This window comes from Diabrotica virgifera, chromosome 9 (assembly GCF_917563875.1).
Source record: "Diabrotica virgifera virgifera chromosome 9, PGI_DIABVI_V3a".
Classification (NCBI taxonomy): domain Eukaryota; kingdom Metazoa; phylum Arthropoda; class Insecta; order Coleoptera; family Chrysomelidae; genus Diabrotica; species Diabrotica virgifera.
The window spans coordinates 62,812,804-62,835,033 of record NC_065451.1 but is presented as its reverse complement, the minus strand read 5'-3'; the positions used below and the strand labels follow the sequence as shown (position 1 = coordinate 62,835,033).

The following is a 22,230-nucleotide window of genomic DNA, read 5'->3' as shown; positions in this document are numbered from 1 at the left end:
TATAAGTAAGTCTTACAGTAAGAAAGAGAGAGAGTTATGTCTAAGATATAATAACATACATGTTACAGAAACAACAATAACTTATGACCCTGCCATAATAAGAGAATACTTCAGCAAATGAAGGCTATGGCTTATGAATGGAAAATCTCTTTGTTCTCTTTGAACCTAGACTACTCACTTATAACTCAACACCAAAATATCTAAGAATATCGCTTGAATAATATAATATATATTTCAGTTTATTGGAACACCTAAAAAATCACCACTGGAAGTACACCAAATGGGATGTATTGGTCAGAAACAGCCAGGCTTTGAACTGCCCTGCAATGTATGGACAACGCTGAACATTTAAGAACAAGCTGCGGGTAGATTTTCTGAGACCTTACATAGAGACTGTGGTGCACAACGACAGACTGTTCGTCACATTGTTGAAAATTGCTCCCAAAGGTAGTCCCCTGGAGTTTTTAAAGAGTTCCTGAATGCAACCGAAAATTTTGAAAGAGATAGAGTGAGAATCAAGTGCTTAGAATTTAAGGCACTTCAGAGATAAACGCAAATGTAATTGGAAAACTTGATATTGTATATTAAAATAGTCACAGAGACAAAAAGTTAATGAATTATAATAAATAACAAAGATACAAGGTACTAACCTGTTGTTTCATTTATCTGTGTTGCACTACTAAGCTCTTTAAACGTTTCTAGTGATATTTCTTTATAGGATTTAATGGTTGTAAACAAAGAAGTGCTTTCTACAATTTCCGTTGTTGTTTCAATACCTAAAAGATCGCTAATTGGAATAGTTTCTTCTTCTTCCCAATCCTCGTCTTGTTCTGGAGTTATTGAACTTTGTATAATCCAGGTACTCTTGCCATTTTTAGTAGGATTGTTTAATGGCGTTGAAGACTCTGTGGTCGTTTTATATGTTGTAATATTTTCAGGAAGAATGGTTTCAGCCACCTTGTTGACTTCAAATAACTCTAATTCAGTTGATATCTTTGAACTATAAGTAGTACTTTCTTCCTCTGATATTAGTAATATTGGAGAAGTCTTTTTCCTAGAAGTTTTTCCATTTATCACGGATGTAAGTTCCATTGATTCTGGTTTAGGTGTAAATTCGGAAATGTTATTTATACCATGTATTATTAGATTTATTGTTGTTTCTTCCAATTGTTCACCTGTTCTTGTTTTTAGAGAAACATTAGGTAGCTTGGTCAAATTCGAAATTACTTCTTTTTCTTCTGAAAACTCTATTATTTTGGAAATGGTTGATTGCTTTGGTAGTACTGTTTGTCCTCTTATATTTGAAGATACTTCTAGTTCTTCTGTTGTAGGTATTAGGAATTCTAGATTTTTATTAGTTGTTGTAGTACCTATAAATTTAGTTGCTATTGGTTGTAACTTGGATATACCAGGTTTAGGTGAAACCCTCTCTGTTGTTATTTTTAATGCTGGAGCTTCTGTTGTTTCCTCCAATATTTCAGTTGTTTTTGTTGTTAGTAAAGTATTAGATAGCTTGGTCAAAATAGGAAGTACGTCTTCATCTTCTTCTTCAATCTCCATTTTGAAAGTGGTTGATTCTTTTGATAGTGCCACTTCTCTAGTTAAATTTAAAGAAACTTCTTCTAGTTCTGTAGATGTAATTAATGATTCTAAACTTTTATTAGCAGATTCATTGAGTGTAACTTCAGTTGGTATTGTTTGTAACCCATATGTATAACGTTCAGGTAGCACTTCCATCTCTGTTGTTATTTCAGATACTTCAAATAAAGTTCTTATTGTTTCAGTTTTAAACTCGGAAAAATTTTGTACATCAGATACTACTACATTTGTAAATTCTGTTGTCTCTTTCAATTGTTCAGACGTTTCTGTTGTTACAAAAACGCTAGGTAATTTTGTGAAACTAGGAAGAACTTCCTCTTCTTCTTCAAACTCTATTAATTTGGAAGTATTTAATTTATTTGATAGTACTGTTGCTTCAGTTATATTTAGTGATATTTCTTCTAGTTCCGTAGATGCATCTATTAATGATTCCAAACTTTTATTTGCAGATGTAGTCGGTACAGCTCCAATTGGTACTGTTTGTGACTCATATATAGAAGGTGGTACTTCAGTCTCTGTTGTTATTTCGGAGTCATATACAAAAGGTGGTACTTCGACCTCTGTTGTTATTTTAGAGTCATATATAAAAGGTGGTACTTCGACCTCTGTTGGTTGGTTGGTAAACTCGGAAACATTTTGTACATCAGATACTACCACATCTGTAAATTCTGTAGTTTCTTTCAATTGTTCAGACGTTTCTGTTGTTACAAAAACGCTAGGTAATTTTGTGAAACTAGGAAGAACTTCCTCTTTTTCTTCAAACTCTATTAATTTGGAAGTATTTAATTTATTTGATAGTACTGTTGCTTCAGTTATATTTAGTGATATTTCTTCTAGTTCCGTAGATGCATCTATTAATGATTCCAAACTTTTATTCGCAGATGTAGTCGGTACAGCTCCAATTGGTACTGTTTGTGACTCATATATAGAAGGTGGTACTTCGGTCTCTGTTGTTATTTCGGAGTCATATATAAAAGGTGGAACTTCGACCTCTGTTGTTATTTTAGAGTCATATATAAAAGGTGGTACTTCGACCTCTGTTGGTTGGTTAGTAAACTCGGAAAAATTTTGTACATCAGATACTACCACATCTGTAAATTCTGTAGTTTCTTTGAATTGTTCAGAAGTTTCTGTTGTTACAAAAACGCTAGGTAATTTTGTGAAACTAGGAAGAACTTCCTCGTCTTCTGCAAACTCTATTAATTCGGAAGTATTTAATTTATTTGATTGTATTCTTTCTTCTGCTATATTTAGAGATATTTCTTCTAGTTCCGTAGATGCATTTATTAATGATTCCAAACTTTTATTCGCAGATGTAGTCGGTACAGCTCCAATTGGTACTGTTTGTGACTCATATATAGAAGGTGGTACTTCGGTCTCTGTTGTTATTTCGGAGTCATATATAAAAGGTGGAACTTCGACCTCTGTTTTTATTTTAGAGTCATATATAAAAGGTGGTACTTCGACCTCTGTTGGTTGGTTAGTAAACTCGGAAAAATTTTGTACATCAGATACTACCACATCTGTAAATTCTGTAGTTTCTTTGAATTGTCCAGAAGTTTCTGTTGTTACAAAAACGCTAGGTAATTTTGTGAAACTAGGAAGAACTTCCTCGTCTTCTGCAAACTCTATTAATTCGGAAGTATTTAATTTATTTGATTGTATTCTTTCATCGGCTATATTTAGTGATATTTCTTCTAGTTCCGTAGATGCATCTATTAATGATTCCAAACTGTTATTTGCAGATGTAGTCGGTGCAGCTCCAATTGGTACTGTTTGTGATTCATATATAGAAGGTGGTACTTCGATCTCTGTTGTTATTTCGGAGTCATATATAAAAGGTGTTACTTCGACCCCTGTTGTTATTTTAGAGTCATATATAAAATGTGGTACTTCCACCCCTGTTGGTTGGTTGGTAAACTCGGAAAAATTTTGTACATCAGATACTACCACATCTGTAAATTCTGTAGTTTCTTTGAATTGTTCAGAAGTTTCTGTTGTTACAAAAACGCTAGGTAATTTTGTGAAACTAGGAAGAACTTCCTCGTCTTCTGCAAACTCTATTAATTCGGAAGTATTTAATTTATTTGATTGTGCTCTTTCTTCGGTTATATTTAGTGATACTCCTTCTAGTTCTGTGGATGCATTTATTAATGATTCTAAACTTTCATTCGCAGATGTAGTCGGTACAGCTCCAGTTGGTACTATTTGTGACTCATATATGAAAGGTGGTACTTCAATCTCTGTTGTTAATTCAGACTCATATATAAAAGGTGGTACTTCGACCTCTGTTGTTATTTCAGACTCGTATATAAAAGGTGGTAGTTCGAACTCTGTTGTTATTTCAGATGCTTGAAACAAAATACTCATCTCATCTGATTTATTTAGAAGCAGACTCTGTAGATCTTCAATTGGAGAGAAAAGCAATTGTAGTTCTGATGTTAAATCTTCTATATTTCCAAAACTTTCAGTGGATAAATCTCTCTCATGACTTGGTAAGATTTCTGTCGTTATAAGTTTTGTTTGACTCTTTGTCAGATTTTGAAACATACTCTCAGATCCGAAGTTTTGTTTTTCTGAGGTTATATTTGACTTTGTAATTAAACTATATAGTAAAGGCCCTTCAGACCCTATTATTGGTGTATATTCCCCTAACGACTCATGGGTTACCGATTCTGTTATAATTTCTTTAACTTTACTAAATTTCAGTACTTCTTCTTGTTCTGGTTGCAGTGTTATTTCAGCTACAATTTGAGCTTGTGTTGCTGCAGAAGTTTGCGAAACATTATTTGGTGACCATTTTTTAGAAAGCTCCTTTGTGATAAACAATGTAGTTGATTCGTTTACGCTTTCCTCGGTACTTTTAAAATATATGGACAAGGTTGAAATCTCATTTTTCTCTTCTGCAGTTTTTATTAGTTTCTCAAATATTGTTGATTCGTTACTTGTTTGCGTTAAATCTACAGATGTGATTTCATATGCTTCAAAGGTTGCTGTTTGATTCTGCTCAATATTTGTAGGTGTGGTTGATGTTTCGGTAACATTCTCTATTACATATTGTGTCGATAGTTCTCCACCATTCAACATTGTAGTCAATTTACCTATGGTTTCTTCGGTAATGTCTAAGTATTCAGTAAATCTGGGAATTACATCTTCTTCTTCCTCAGACTCTATCAGTGTTTCAGATATCCCCTTAACTGATACAGTAGACGTTTTAGAAGTTGTTTCCAGTATATATTGTGCTGGCAGTTCTTCAGCATTAAACGGAGTAGTCGGGATTTCTGTTGTTTTTTGAGTACCACTGTCGGACGGTTTGGTAAACCATGGTTTAAAATCTTCATCTTGTTCAGATCCTTTTAGTATGTCAGATATAACCTCAGCTGATGGCTGCGAAATGTTTTTTACTATATGTTTTTCAGATAATTCCTCAGTAGTAGACAGTGAGATTAATTTCTCTTCAGTCTTTTTAATATTCGGAATTATCTCTTCATGTTCTTTTAGTATTTCCCATACTGTAGATTGTGTTCCAAATTGTTCTCCAGACAGGTTTTTATCCATTAATGTTGTATTTGGTGCATCTAATTCTAATAGATTTTTAGTAACACCAAATTCTATTGTGAAGTCTTGTTCAGCTAATGCTTCTGATGTTATTTTTGAGGTTTGTGTTGGACCAGTTGTTTCGTTTGGTGAAATATTGTCGTATATCTCTAGTTCGATTACCATTTCTGTTGATATATTAAATTCTGTTTTTCTTATGGCAGAAGTAGTTCTTCGTATGGCAAGTTCTGAATTTACTAGTAATGTAGTAATATCTTCCGAAGTTGGTTTTTCAACATTTTCCGTATCTGTTTTTTCTGAAGATATTGCATTAAGTAGTAATGTAGTCGGTAAAACTGGTATAGCACTGTATTCAAATGTTTTAGTACTTTGTGTTGAGGTAAAATTATGATATGTTGTGTTTTCCTCTCTTGATATTATGTCAGAGACCCTTTCGATATGATTGACAGTGCTAACGATATCGGTTGACTCTTTTGAAGGGTCTGTTATATTTTCTCTTGAAGTAATGTTTTCGATTAGGGCTGGTATCTCTGTTATAGAAACAGTTTTAGTTATATATTGCGTAGATAATATATCTTTAATATTTGATTCCAAAATGCTTAGATTTAAGCTTAATATCTCTGTTTCTTTCGAAGGAGTAGAACCCTCGGTAGTAGTTTCTTGTGTAACATAACCCGAACTGGATGATATTTCTTCTTCTATGAGAGCATAATTTGTTTCAGCACTTTCTGTTGTTTCATGCTCTGTTTTATCTGTAACGTTAGTGGATCCAGTCGTTATATCTTCTAAGGTAGATTCGTCAATATGAAAATCATTTGGTTCTGCAGATTCTGTTGAGAAATATTCTATTTCTGCGGTAAAGTTAGTTGGTCCAGTGGTTACGGATTCTGTGGTGGACTCGTCAGTTTTAACAAAGTTTGTTTCAGCAGCTTCAGTTATGAAATATTCTGTTTCTACTGTAAAGTTAGTCAGTTTGATGGATATTTCTTCTGCAGAAGATTCTATATTATTAGCAGAGATTTCTTCCGTAATTTCTATTGTGAAATATTCTGTTTCTACTGCAGAAATAGACAGTTCATTGGTTATTTCCTCTGCAGAAATTTCTATAGTATAAGCAGAGTTTCTTTCAGTTGTTTCTGAGGTGAAATATTCCGTTTTTAATGTAAAGCTAGTTGGTCCGATGATTGTGCTTTCTGTGGTAGATTCTTCAGTCTGAACAAAATTTTCTTCAAAAGTTTCTGTTGTGAAATTTTTTGTTTTTGGTAAAGGAACAGTTACAATAGTCGTTATTTCTCCTTCGATAGATTCTGCAGTATAAGCAGCATCGGTAGCGTTTCCTTCAGCAGTTTCTGTTATCAAATATTCCGTTTCTAACGCGAAGTTAGTTGGTCCAATGATTATGTTTTCTGTGGTAGATTCTTCAGTCCGAACGTTTTTTTCAGAAGTTTCTGTTGCAAAATATTCTGTTTTTACTCTAGAAATAGTTAATCCAGTGGTTATGTTGTCTGTGGTAGGTTTTTTCGTCTGAATAAAATGTTCTTCAGGGATTTCTGTTGTGAAATATTGTATTTCTGTTGTAGCGTTAGTTGATTCATTGATTATTTCTTGCCCTGTGGATTGGTCACTGTAAGTATAATTGTTTGTAAAAACTTCTAAATATTGACTTAATATTTCCCCTGGAGATATAATTTCCGCATATACAGCAGTAGTACCAATTATTCTATTGTCTGGCTCTATCGTAGGTGAATAATTTTCTATTGGTTCCATTGAAACTGACGTAATTGGAAGCTCTTCTTTAGAATATGATGTCTGCAACTCAGTTTCAAATATAGTTTTTAAAGGGAGACCTAAAAATATTATGCATAAATAAATAGAGCTAATACACGAAAATAATTTCAACAAGAGATGGAAAAAGTATTTTGATAAAATAAAAATTTCATTTTTAATTCAGTTGCAATGCAAAGGCAAAACAATCTTACTTTTCAATTAGAATACGAAGCGCAGTCCAGTCCTCTGAATCGCGATTTTCGACTCTAATTGGAGTCTCATTGGAGAGAACGTAGGCTTGTTCTCCACATTCTAACCGATCAGCACCGAGAGCTTTTCCCACCCATTGCAACTGAAGTGAAAATATTAGGTGACTAGCGTCATCTGGCAATTAAAAGATGAAGTTTTCAATGCTAATAGCATTATTAATAATATTTAAAAATATTAAAAATATTACTAAAAGATTTTTAAATTGAAAACTTATTGGTCCATTTCCTTGGTAACACTTCCAAGGCTTCTAAAATTTGCAAGCCATATGGATGCTGAAGCGAAGAAGACAAGAGGGAATTCAAAAACTTACAATTCACGACCCCGTCTGTTCAGCTGGTAAATTCCAACAGAAAATGGACCTAGTTACTCAAAGGAGTAAAGACTAATATAAAAATAAAACAAAAATTTCATTTTTAATTCAGTTACAATGCGAAGGCAAAACAATCTTACTTTTCAATTAGAATACGGAGCGCAGTCCAGTCCTCTGAATCGCGATTTTCGACTCTAATTGAAGTCTCATCTTTAAAACATTATCTAGTATTTTGATAGTTTATTAAATGAATAATTTGATAGAAAATAACAGTTGAGTTAATGGACACAGTAACAGTAATGGTCACCAAAATAACAAATGAAGAATTGGTTCAAGCACCTTAAAAAACAAAGAAAAGAAAAGCTTTTGGACCAGATGGTATTCTTGAGAAGTGTGGGAAGAATTAGGAGAGACAGGAACAAGTTGGATAACAGCTATATTTAATAGAATTATGGAAGTTGGACCAATGCCAGCTGAATGGAGAAGCTGTATATTAGCAACTGTTTATGAAAACAAGGACGATATATAACAATGTACAAACTTCGGGACCATTAAACTATTTAGTCATACCACGAAAGTATGAAAGAGAGTAATTGATAGATGGATACGTTAAGAAACTAAAAAATCCGATAATTAGTGTGGTTTTAAGCAAAGCAGATCAACAACAAATGCAATTTTCTTTGCGATTGATGGAAAAATACAGGAATAAAAAACAAACGTTCATATGGTTTTCACTGATCTTGAGAAAGCATATATATTCAATAATGATCAATAATAAAAGAGTCCCCTGTGAATATGTAAAAATTCTGAGATACATCTATGCTGAAGTAATAACTAGTGCTGGGAAAAATATGGGAGATACTGATAAAATTTCATGTGAAAGTAGGTTTGCACCAAGGCTCGGTGTTTAGTCCTTATTTATTTTTATTAGTCTGGAACAGAAAACAGCAAAACTATGGGGTAACATTCCCTGGCGCTTAATGTGTGCTGATAATGTAGTGTTGCTATAGGAAATTATGAAAGCGGCTTAGAAAGAAAACTGGTACAGTGGAAACAAGCTCTTGGACAAACAGGTTTAAAACATAGTAGGATAACAGCAGAGTGTTATTGTTTATAACGTTCAGTTAAAGATTGAGTTACTCCATATAAAATGATGAATTTGGATGGATAAATGACTGTGAAAAGTAATACTTTTAAATACCTAGAATCGGTATTACTAGTAGAATTATAATTAGAACTAAAATAGAAGGAGCTAAAAGTACAAGAAAAAGAAGAAAGACGGACAAGAAGAAAAAGAAGAGTTTACTCACCAGTATCTACTTGGGTATTTTTTTCTGGAAATCTATAAACGTCTTCTTCAGCTGTTCCAATTTCGGTCATAGTACTAAAGCCTTCAAGCAATTTGTCAGCTTTCTGAAATAGTCTTTCTCTTTCCCTTATCTCTTCTTTGGTTTCAAATAATTTGTCTGAAGTTAGTTCTGCCATAAGATCAAAGTCGATGTCTGGTATAATTAGTTCCGTGCTTTCGGATATGTCATACATTTTTCCCCAATCTCCGATTTTCCCTTTAGTGTTTCGTTTGTCTGGAAATGTAGATTCCAAAATAAGTCTCTTTAAGTAATTTACGTTTATGTCTTGACCCACGATTAGTTTACCGTGAGTATACGTTGCAATAAAATATTACTTTAGCAAATTAAAATAATATACGACGACACTTTTCGTTAGAACTCTTTATTGATTACTGTACGTGTTTATCGATCTCATTTTTGCTGGCTACTGAATACTACTAAAAATACAAACGACTGCCCACCAGAAATGCCTGATGATGGGGAACACAAAAGTGTCTATCTGTCCTACACAATTTCACTTTGGAAAAAACGTAATTACAAAACCGATCATCACTGTCCTTCTCAGAAGCTGTCAATAACCGCTGGAGTCGCCGTACTGTTAATTTCCAAATACAGTAGACTCGCGATTATCCGAGTCTCGGTTATCCGAGCCCCTCGGTTAACCGAGGCAAAAGTCATAACTGGTGAGTTACAACTTTCAACCTTGGCTCAACATCGACGCCTCAAAAAGAGGAATGAAACTTACGCAATAATCAATCAAAGACTTTTTTAAACAGTAATATTGATAAAGTAAATGGCTTTATCTTTTATAGATAGTACTGTATTAGTTTTAGTCCAGAAAGTCACTGCGCATCCGCTAGGAAAAATATTCTAATTCGGATTTTTTGCACAATCTTACTCAAAAAGGAATCCTTTTAACAAATTTGCATGTTGCCAGGACCAAAAGGTGGTCAAAAATTTTTTAAACGTTTTTTTTTTGTTTTTTTCCTAAAATTATTTTTTTTTGCATGGAACAAAGTTTTTTTAGGTTTTTTGGATCATTCCAAACAGAAAAGGTCTTTAGTGACTTTTCTCTAAAATTGATAGTTTTTGACATATAAGCCATTAAAAATTGAAAAATTGCGAAATCGGCCATTTTTAACCCTCAAAAACTATGTGAAAAACTGAAAATTTGAATGTTGCCAAGGTAGGTAGATATTCTTTAAACATCTATTGATGAAATCCCGAAGAGCTTTTTGCAATATATTATTCAAAACTCCTTTGTTTTTAATTTCTAATCACGCGTGCGCTACACTATTTTCCACCGTTGCATGTGTATACAGTATGGTGCAAATGAAAGGAATAAATTCGTTATTTCGTAAACCGGCTACTTTAAGAAAAAAACCCGAAACAGGTCGATTTTTATTTTTAAGTTATGATATTGTGGCATATATCGTATACCAGTGACGTCATCCGTCTGGGCGTGATGACGTAATCGATTATTTTTTCAAATAAGAATAGGGGTCGCGTGGTAGCTCATTTGAAAGGTTCTTCAATTCTCTATTCAGTAATATAAACATTTACATAATTATTTATACAGGGTGCCCAAAAAATTTTTATTAAATTAAATTATTTGACAAAAAAAGAAGTAGAAGGACACCCTGTATAAATAATTATATAAATGTATAATTTTTTCTTAAAGTCGCACACCCAACACAACATCTAACTATCAAATAATAAAAGCTACATTTATAAATAAGATAACATCACCATAGATATAATTAAAATAACATTACTATATATAACTAACAAATTGGATTATCGGTTTAATGTCGTATTTTCCTACTAAACCCTTCAAGACCCCATCGATGTTTAGTTAATATATTACATTGAAATCTTTCCCTTCACCAACCATCCCTCTAGCAAGGTCCATGAAAAGTATGATATTGAATACTACTACTTTTTTCCCTTATACCGGAAAGTAAGTATATATCTTATACTTGACATACTATAGTTTGCCGCTGCACATGGATGCGTGCATGTTTGTGAGTATGAGGATTGTACACCATGCGCGCGTACATGTGGGTATTCATGTGCATGCTTTGACATATGTACAGTGGAACCCCGTTAACTCGGATTAATCGGGACCGCGGCCGATCCGGGTTATCGAAAATTCGGGTTAGCCGGAGAAAATGGTAAAAATTATTAAAATATGGTATGCTTACAGATAAACTCCGTTATAATTGACACACAGACACTTGTAAACCACGTTCGCGTTCCACACATACAAAGCGTCGTCGAGAGTCTCATTTTTAGCTTTCTTATCTTTGCATACCGATTGTCCAAACTGTCTTTTGTTATCATTTTGAAACAAAAACAACATTTTAAGTTTTATTGCCATTACGTAGACAAAAAATCACGCAAACACAAAATCTGAATATATTTACGAACGATTACAGAACGGAACGAACAATGCGACTTTACTACACACAATACCGTCTCAATCGCAACGAACTTATATTATTTAATAAGAGTGAAGACTAAGACCATTGTTTGAAAAATAATTTTTTAATAGTCTTTTCTAAACAATGCTAAGATAGTTTCAAGTAAATAAAGGATACTACAGATGCCTGTTGGTTTCGATAACACGACAGTGAACGTTGTCTGCCATGAGTCATTTTTACTGAGGTATATTATGTATCAAATTACACAAATACGCATTATCTCTCATTGTATAATGTATTTGACATTGAAAATTGAAACGAATGAACTACATAGGAATTCGCTAAAGCGACAAATTTTTACGAAGAAAGTTTATTAGGATAAATAAAATTAGCCTGAACAATATAAGATATTAGTATTCGAACAATATGTTTATAAGAAAAGATAAAAGAAAATATTTTAAGATGTTGAAAAGAAATTGGAAAATCCAGCATAAAGGACATACATTTTTATTGTTGTAATGTTTGTCTCATAAAAATCGGTCCGGGTTAGCCGGACTTCCGGGTTATCGGGGGCCGACTTATCGGGGTTCCACTGTACTTTGATATTGGCTGTATCATTAAAAATTTATTCAAACCAGACCACCTAACTAACTCTGGTTTTTTGTTTTGTAGCATTTGATTTTACTTTAACCGGACCTGATGATGCTGTATAAATTGTAAACAGCGAAACCGGTCGTCAGTAGTAAAATAAATTGTTTGTGAGAACGTCTCTCTTTTCTTTACTACACTAGTATGGACTCACACATGCAACACATTCATTATTTATATAAATGTTTATATTACTGAATAGAGAATTGAAGAACCTTTCAAATAAGCTAGCACACGACCCCTATTCTCATTTAAAAAAATCATCGATTACGTCATCACGCCCAGATGGATGACGTCACTAGTATACCATATATGCCATAATATCATAACTTAAAAATACAAATTGACCTATTTCGGGATTTTTCCTTAAATTCGCCGGTTTACGAAATAACGAATTTATTCCTTTCATTTGCACCATACTGTCGGTGGAAAATAGTGTCGAGCACGCTTGATTATCAATTAAAAAACAAAGGAGTTTTGAATATTGTGTTGCAAAAAACTCTTCGGGATTTCATGAATCGATGTTTAAATAATATCTATCTACCTTGGCAACATTCAAATTTTAAGTTTTTCACATAGTTTTTGAGGGTTAAAAATGGCCAATTTCGCAATTTTTCAATTTTTAATCGCTTATATGTCAAAAACTATCATTTTTAGAGAAAAGTCACTAAAGACCTTTTCTGTTTGGAATGATCCAAAAAACCTAAAAAAACCTTTTTTCATGCAAAAAAATAAGTTTAGGAAAAAAACAAAAAAAAAACGTTTAAAAAATTTTTGACCACCTTTTGGTCCTGGCAACATGCAAATTTGTTAAAAGGAGTCCTTTTTGAGTAAGATTGTGCAAAAAATCCGAATTAGAATATTTTTCCTAGCGGATGCGCAGTGGCTTTCTGGACTATTTTGTCACTAAAATATCCACAGTTATCAATATTTACGTGTTTTTCTATCAATAAAATCAATCTCAGTATTAACCGAGTTCTTCCGTATCCGAGGTAGTCTCGGTCCCAGTTACCTCGGATAATCGCGAGTCTACTGTACCTACTTTCTAAAGAAAATGATAATGATACAAATGACAAATGTTGCCCAGAAATATGGGTAAAAATGAATGAGAGATTTAAGAGATTTCTGAAAACTAATTTACCCAAACTTTAATAATTACTGATATGAATTTACATCGTAAAATAAAATCTAAAATCAAAATTAACCAAACTATAAGGAGATGTAACAGTTTATATAGGAAAAAATAAAAACCTTATTTTGTAAAATGTATATGTATTTTTAAAATCCCTAAAAAGGGCTGTATCACAAAACGTTTTCGGAATCAATATTCCATCATCAGTGTTATCACAGGTTTACATGCTTTAAGCCACCAAAATGTACGGGTAAAAACTCTTAAATTGATTTTAAACACTTAGCGTTATATTATATTATCTGATTTTGAAAGATGTTTAAAATATTTCCAGATTAACCCCTGGCATCACATGACACCAACCATATTGGTTGGAAAATTGAAGGTAGAACCTTACATGGCAGAGTTTAGGTGACATCTTTTATATTTTAAACATCTTTCAAAATCAGATAATATAATGTAACCCCAACTGTTTAATAGTTATTTATGATATAAGTTTTACAAGTACACGTTTAAGGCACGCATGTGAAAGTTTGCAGAATGAGCGAAGCGAGTTCTGCAATTCACATGAGTGCCTTAAAAATGTACATTTTAACACGCATATCATACAATATTTTTTCTACAAACGTAATTACAGGACAATATCTACAAAAACTTTTATTTGAACTTGACTGATATTCCATTTTTATATTTTTGAAGTTATACTTCTTTACCGGCGATAGAGGGTGAATTTTTATATGGTAAAACCTAGTGACCGGGCGCATGCGCATTATAACTTTGTTCTGATTGGATGTTCAAATGACATGTCAAAAATTATTCAATATGGCGGCTGTGGCACAGCTGTAGTTAGATTATTTATGGTTGTTGCGTTTTAAAATTTGTGTGAAAAGAAGCAACAAACAAAAGTTAGTTAATAGTTATACTGCCTTTTTAAATAGTTTTCATATACCTATATTTTTGGACTTTTGGACTTTTTTGGACAAGGAAAACTCATTCTAATTTGGTAAGTAGTTTTTATTATAATCATATTCTAATTATACATTTGGATTAGGTTGAAATACATACATTTATTTTCTCAAGAATGCGGATTTTAGAGAGAAATCCCAAATTAGGTTCGATTTTTATTTTTAAATTATGATTTTTTGGCGTAGATTTCTTTATCTAGTAGGTACGTAATGCTTTGATTTACATACTTAATTTGATTACCAACAAAAGTTCTACCAATCTTCATCTAATATATTGTTTTCTTACTGTTTTGTTATATTTTTATATTTTCTTCCACAAAATTTAAACTACATAATTTAATTTTCAAAACAACTGTCAAACAGTAAAACGTTCAGTTACCGTATTTTTCCACATGATAAATAATGTGGGATTGGACGAGTGAGTCTACGCTTCGATTACGAATCAAAGCGCCACGAAATTCACGGGTTCAATTCCCGATGCAAGTTTTATTTTTTTATTTTTTATGCATGTTATGATTGTAAGTATATTTGTTATATAATTTTTTTTTCAGAAAATGCGTATTTAAAATTTTTGCCAACAATTATTATTGTTCAGAAATCATTTTTTTTTGTGGCATTATTCAATGTGTTTGTGTGCGTTTTATTCTTTTATTTTTTTTAATTTTTGGTATTGTCTTAAAAATCACATAATATGTAGTAGAAGTATAACTTCTTACGTGCGTACAAAGTACACACACATTCTTGTTTTGGAATTACATCAAAATTGCCTATAAGGTCAATACGAACTGCAGTGCCTTAAAGTAGCATTTTTAACGCTCGTATGGAGTGCTAAAAATTGCGTTTTATACACGGTTGTAGAAAAAATCAATTTAAGGGTTTTTACCCGTACACATTGGTGGCTTAAAGCATGTAAACCTGTGATAACACTAATGATGGAATATTGATCCCGACAACGTTTTGTGATACAGCCCTTTTTAGCGATTTTAAATACATATACCTTTTACAAAATAAGGTTTTTATTTTTTGTGATTTATGGTATACAGCCAGTACAGAAATTTTTTCTTGTGATAAGTTTATATAGGGTGTCCCAAAAGTAGCGGAACGGTCGAATATCTTGCGAAATATACCTACTTAGAAACGATAAGTAGAAGTCATAATGAGTTGCGAGTTGTCGCAGCTGATTATGAAGGGTAAAGTAGAAGAAAAATGGGTCCTGGTAGACGACGAATATCCTGGCTAAAAACATTAGCGACTGAACTGGGTTAAACACAGAGACGCTTTTAAGAAAGCAGAAGATAGAGACGAATGTGCAATGGTTAAAGCCCACGGTTCTTAAACTTACAACGGTTGCCTATTCCGACTAACCAATAAACATTAAGCCCGCGATTACGTCACGAGCGTACAGCAATTTGAATCGTAATATGATTAATCGGTATTTTTGTGTCTTTGATGTATGGAAAATAGTAAATGTAGTTATGAAATAAAGATATTTAGTGGATTACAATACCTAATTATGGAAAACTGTTGATATTTGGGTGGTTTGGTACTTAAAATTAATCAGGACCGCTTGTTTTCGTTTATCCAACGGTTAATGCAAGATTTACGGAAATTTAGGACTTTAATCTCCATTCTGCACTGAAAATTTGTCGCTTATACTGAATTTCCATCAATACTGGATTAACTATTGAATACATACCATTCTTAGACGTCAGCTAGGATTATGTGAATTATAATTACTTCTATGATTCATTGTAAGACTTTAAATAAGAAGTAATAAATTTGACCACACTACAGCCTGTACCTGGCATTCTAAAATTTCACCAACATTATTATTACGTTAATACATATAATGCAATTTTAACGTTTTAACCTACCTTTTAAATATACAGGGAGGATCTAAATTATGGAATAAATTCATTTTCTCCAAAATGGACTATAGAGAAAAATCCCGAAAGAGGCCGATTTTTATTTTCCAATTACAATTTTTTGGCATGTATTTCATACTAGTGACTTCATCTACCTGAGCGTGGTGACGTAATCGATGGTTTTTTTTTAATAGGAATAGGGATCGTGTGGCACCTCATTTGAAAGGGTGTTCAATTCTCTATACAGTAATATAAACATTAATATAATTATTTATACAGATTGGCCAAAATAATAATTTTTGAATTAAATTAATTGACGAAAAAAGAAGAATGTATGCAATCTATTTAACTCAAAATACATTCTATCGCCGTCAGAAAATAGAAAAAAATTGTTTATTTGGCAAATAAACATTGCTTTTCGCTTCAATTAAATGTTCAATCTGCCAAGGGGTAGGTGGGAGGCTGTTTGTGATTTAATTTAAGCGAAAAGAAATGTTTATTTGTGAAATAAACATTTTTTTTTCTATGTACTGACAACCGTACAATGTATTTTGAGTTAAATAAATTACATACATTCTTCTTTTTGCGTCAATTAGTTTAATTCAAAAATTATTTTTTTGGTGACCCTGTATAAATGATGATATTATCGTTTATATTACTGAATAGAGAATTGAACACTCTTTCAAATGAGGTGCCACACGATCCCCATTCCCATTTAAAAAATCATTGATTACGTCAGACCGCTCAGATGGATGACGTCACTAGTATGAAATATATGCCAAGCAACTGTAATTTAAAAATAAAAATCGACCTGTTTCAGGATTTTTCTCCAAGGTCGTCGATTTTAGAGAAAATGAATTTATTCCATAATTTAGATCGTCTCTGTATATTCTTATTTTTAAACTCCTACAATATGTACGATATACAACTAAACTTGCGTGCATGGAAATTCGGAGAAACTTAAACATTTGGTCATTTTTGATGTCGTATTTCCTAAACCTGTTGGCCGATTTAAGTGATTTTTTAATATGTTATAGCCTGATTATTTCACAATACAACTGTAATAATATTGTTGCTAAACAGATAAATTTTCATTGTATATCGGGTGTACTAATCAAACTGTGATTTTTCTCAAAGTTTGCCTTTCTCAAAGCTTTTCTTCCAAATTCCTGTCGGATGGGTAAAATTATATTTGTGTATGTTTATTTTAAATGGTTACCCTTATACTGGTACTGATCATCTACGTAATAAAGATAAAATTGTTGGTGAACACAAGTAAACATAAAGATACAATTGTGGGTGTAGAGGACCACATGACGCGTCTTTATATTACAAAAGTAACTTTAAGACGATGGCCTATGTACGTGTTTTATAATATTCTTGACTTAGAAGCAATAAATGCATGGATTATTTATAAAGATATAACTGGAAGTAGACTCAGTCTTTGTAAGTTTATTCTTCGGCTGTGTGAAGAATTATGGGCCCCATACCTTGCCTCCCGAAATCTGGAACTACGCCTAGTAACACCAGGTCTACCAACAACTATCACTGTTACTATCCAAAAACGACAAAAATATCAGTTGAAAATATTTTATAAAGGAAATCATACTTCCAATCATTGCCGCGGCTGTAATAAGGCAACGTGTGGCAAATATCAAAAACTGCAAACTGTATGGTGTTCCGAATGTTATTCCGAATTCTATCGTCTAGAGTAAATTTAATTTCTTTAAACTGACTTTTAATTGATAAAAGAACGTGGGGCCAAAATGATCCCTTCCGGCTTTCTAGGTAGGTGAGCTAAGCCCGACTTTCTAGTGTTAAAATAAGTTTTTACGGAATCAAACAACACCAAAATTTTAAATACGAAAATATAAAGTAAACTAGGATATACACTCACCGGCACAAAATTCCGCCACCCAAAATTTTATATTTAAGTTTGACAATTTATAACTTTATTATTTGTGCTCCGATTTTCAAGAGTCTCGCACCAGTTTGTAGGTACATGTATTGATATTAGAGAGTTATCAAGTAAAATTCTATCCATCCGTTATTTTGACACTTAAACGCTATTTTTTTACGGTATAAGTTTTAACGTATATGTAATTTTAGAGTTATCAAGTGGTCGAATTCCTGCTTCACGTTAATAGTTGGCAGCTGTCAGTCAAATGTCGTATTTGACAGCAAAATAATTAAATTTGTTTAATTTTTTTCCCGTTTTTGTTTTCTTTCACCCAAGATACATAATTTGTAATTTTGCCTTGCTTTGTACAATTTGGATTTGAAATTTTTCTAAAAAATATGGAAGAGATCTTAGAATAGGTAATGTTACTTGAAGCCAATGACGATGATATAGAGTACTTAATACTAAATCTCGTTTTAAATGATGATAATGATAACGTTCAAAATCAAAATGTACATCCTGTCTTTAATTTCGATACCTTAGAACCTGAACAAGCCAAACAGTATTTTCGGTTTAAAAAACAGGATATTCCAAGGCTTGTACAGTTGTTAGGGATACCAGATATAATTGTAACAGAAACTGGCCATACCACCTGTAATGGTAAGTAATGCTGAGAGGAACTAAAACTTTAAACTCAACCAAAACCAAGCCAAGAAAACAAAGACAAAACACCTGTTAACATACTGAAATAAAATTTCATAACACAACATATTTATTACATGACAGAACTTACATGTCCGAGTCACTCCGAGTCTTGCCGAATTGGTGCGAGTCGCTGCTAACGTTACCGTATTTCAAGCCCGCTATCCGACCTACCGTAACGGAGCACGTTAACGTTAAAATCATTTCCGTTATTGAATATACATACTGCGCATGCTCCATTGCTAAAATAACGTTACCGTATTCTCCTCGAGTTACTTGATAACTCTCTATTGTTAGGTATTATCCCTGTAACAAAAAATTTTGCTTGCATGGCATTATACAGGGGCGAAAGGAAGCGTTGTATTTTCTACTAATTTTAAAAAATTCTGTGGAAAAATGGAATAACTGATTTTGTTTCATAATCCTGTCATATTATTATCCCGAAGGCATCACCAACATTTTGTTTTTTGAATTATCCGAATATCTTTTTTCTTGTAAGAGCTGTACCATTTGTTGTAAATAAAAACAATGATTTACTCATAAAATACAGCTTAGATTGATACGATTACAATTACCCTCATGCAGCCCAGATCTCAATCCTATTGAGCATTTATGTTTATACTATGTTTATTTAATCACTATATACGCTAGTAACGAGCTGTTGGATTAAGTCTATATTTTAACTACATTGATGTCTAAATAATGAATGATGAATAATGAATGATCTCTCCTTTACTTTTTCCTTCTCTATAAATAAACTCGTAAATTATTTTGTTATGATTGACGACACCGTTGTGGCCGTGAAATACTCATAATATCAAAATCGCTGACTTGGGTTTTCTCGAAACGAGTGGCCTACATCAATGTCACACATTTATTTATTATAAAAAATACTTGTAGATAATGTTTGTGTAAGACCTTTAAAAATTAAATCGATATGGATTACTCTTATTTCTTTTGATGCTAATATAAATCCTGTACATCCCTATCCCTTACAAGAAAAATTTTCTGAGAGATGTACATTATTTTCTCTGCCCTTCCGACAAAGAAGAAAATTTTTCTAGACAACGCAACGCCACCAACTGATTACTGTGTTTCAAAGACTTATACAAATTTTTACACCAAAAATATTTACAAAAAATATTTACAAATATAATATACACAACTTATTTCACTAGTCATCAAAATATTGTCTATTCTTACTTATCGCTTTTCTTAATCTCGCGAAAATCTATACTAAGAAATTGTAATCCTTTTTCAGATTAAAAAAAAAAATAACTTTAACTCCTACATTTGAACTTACTTTTTAATTCTACTTATTTCACTTTTAAAACAGTTTTTGTGATTTTTTCACTTTTTACATATTCTTCTATTAAAAATTTCTCCTTTTTTCTTCCTCTTCTTCTTGTCCGGTACTTTACTAATACATATTTTCATTTTCTTTACACTTAGAACTTTCTTCATAGTGTACTATTAAACATATTTCTTCTTCTTCTTCATATTTTTTCATTATCACTTACTTCATATATCATATAATATCTTCCTTCATATATTCATATTATTTTTCATAATTTTTCATTAAACTCATATTTACTTCATATTTTTTCTTCTCTAACCTATACCTACTCGATGGGTAGTTTTCCGCCATATCACTTTAAATCCTTAAATTTCCTGGCCGCCTGGTCGCCATATAATAAAATAGGTTCTGTAAGGAGATGAACGTCCCTCTGCTAGGGGTTGGATATCAGTAATACACTAAATACTCATACTATGTTTATTTAATCACTATACACGCTAGTAACGAGTTGGTAGACAAAGTCTATATTCTAACTACATTGATGTCTAAATAATAAATGATGAATAATGAATGATCTCTCCTTTATTTTCTCCGTCTCTATAAATAAACTCGTAATTATTTTGTTATGATTGACGACACCGTTGTGGCCGTGAAATACTCATAATATCAAAATCGCTGACTTGTCACTCATTTATTTACTATAAACAATACTTGTAGATAATGTTTGTGTATAGACCATTAAAAATTAAATCGATATGGATTACTCTTATTTCTTTTGATACTAATATAAATCCTGTACACCCGGTAGAGGAATATCGGGCTATTCCTCAGGCAAGAAAAATACATCTTTATTCGATCCTAAACAGATTGCGAGCAGTCGTTGCTACACTGCAAGAAGTGGACATGTCCGCTATTGAATTGTTTTGTTTTGTTGTTAATTTTGTTTTGTTGTTAATTTTGTTTTGTTTTGTTAATTTTAGTGCGTAATATTTTTAATTAAATAAACCTTCAAAGCAGTGTTTTTAAATACAGCTTTTACAAGATAAGAGATATTCGGATAATTCAAAAAACAAAACGTTATTTATACCTTCAGGATAATACAATTTCTCCACAGAATTTTTAAAGTTAGGAGAAAAAACAACGCTTCCATTCACCCCTCTATAATGCCATATAAGCAAAAATGTTTTGTTAGCGGAATAATAGCAAACGACACAAATACATGTACCTACAAACTCATGTAAAAATCTTGAAAATCGGTGTACAAATAATAAAGTTATAGATTGTCAAACTCAATCAAAAATTTTGGGTGGCGGAATTTTCTGCCGGGGAGTGTATAAGATAAATCATAACACAAATAATACACAGTATGTATACGCTCAAAGATCGAAGATCATTACCACAACAAACTATGATAAAACTGGGCTTATGTATACTGGGAATAGGCAACCGTTGTAAGTTTAAGAACCGTGGTTATAGCCAACCTTCACTAGTGGAGTCGGCACTAGAAGAAAAAGAAGATATATTTTTATCAGCTACATTTACAGATAATCATATTCTTATATTTTTTCATCGGCTCGCTTTACATATCAGACTTCTTGAGCTACAATTTTTGGCTTCAGTCGGATGGACAGACGCATTCAATGTAAGATTTTTATTATACAGGATAATGTTAAATGTTTGATTTGGGGTTAAAAAGTTAAAGTAATTAAATTATAAACTGCACTATTCAAAAATACCTGTAAGTGATTCAGCAGTAGTAGTTTCTTTAGAAGAAGTCTCTTCCATGTTTTTTGTAAACATCATTCTCCAGTTTTTATTCGTTTTTCTTGTTCGTCTTTCTGGCCAAGAAAACCAAGCAGACCCTAAAAAATAGTATAATTAATTTAAATGGTAATGAGATCTTAAAAACATAATCTCTAATGTAGTAAGTACCTGATTCAGTGGTATATTGAGAAAGTGTGGAGCTTTCTGTCAGAGTTTCCTCCAAATTTTTGGCGAACATTTGCCTCCAGTCTTTATTTGTTTTCCTCGTTCTTCTTTCCGGCCAAGAAAACCAAGGTATCTCTAAAAGTTATTTAGTATTACATATTTCTATTGAATTTTAAAAAATACTCTGCAGTAACTTGGTTCAATATCATATCGATAAGTTAAATTATAGAACCGTCGGTAGTAATTTCATAATTTTGAGCATTTAAGAACACAGCCATAAGACAAGGTTGTAACGGGTAGTTCTTTTTCGGACGACAGACTCAGTAAAACACAAGTTAAAAATAAAGTAAATATATTAAAGGTAATTATACAGTTTAAAACAAATAAAATATAATTCCGTCTTCTGCAAAGGAAAAACAATATTAAATTTTATTACAGTTATGCGATCATAATAGCAGCATTAAAATAATACGATAAAGAGTATATTTATATACAATAACAATCTCGCTACGTTAAATC

General features: G+C 32.2%; 1 protein-coding gene across 3 annotated transcripts in view; it reads right to left on the bottom strand.

Moving 5' to 3' along the window:
• LOC114325177 (serine-rich adhesin for platelets-like) overlaps nucleotides 1-22,230 on the bottom strand; it is a 116,008-nt gene that overhangs the window by 79,560 nt on the left and 14,218 nt on the right. For all 3 annotated transcript variants that reach the window (XM_028273168.2, XM_050662922.1, XM_050662921.1), the window contains exons 3-6: nucleotides 21,715-21,846; nucleotides 21,519-21,644; nucleotides 8,815-9,087; nucleotides 651-7,004 (exon numbers count right to left, since the gene is read on the bottom strand). In XM_028273168.2, coding sequence (XP_028128969.2) covers nucleotides 651-7,004; nucleotides 8,815-9,087; nucleotides 21,519-21,644; nucleotides 21,715-21,846 — 6,885 coding nt within the window. The remainder of the gene's footprint in view (nucleotides 1-650; nucleotides 7,005-8,814; nucleotides 9,088-21,518; nucleotides 21,645-21,714; nucleotides 21,847-22,230) is intronic.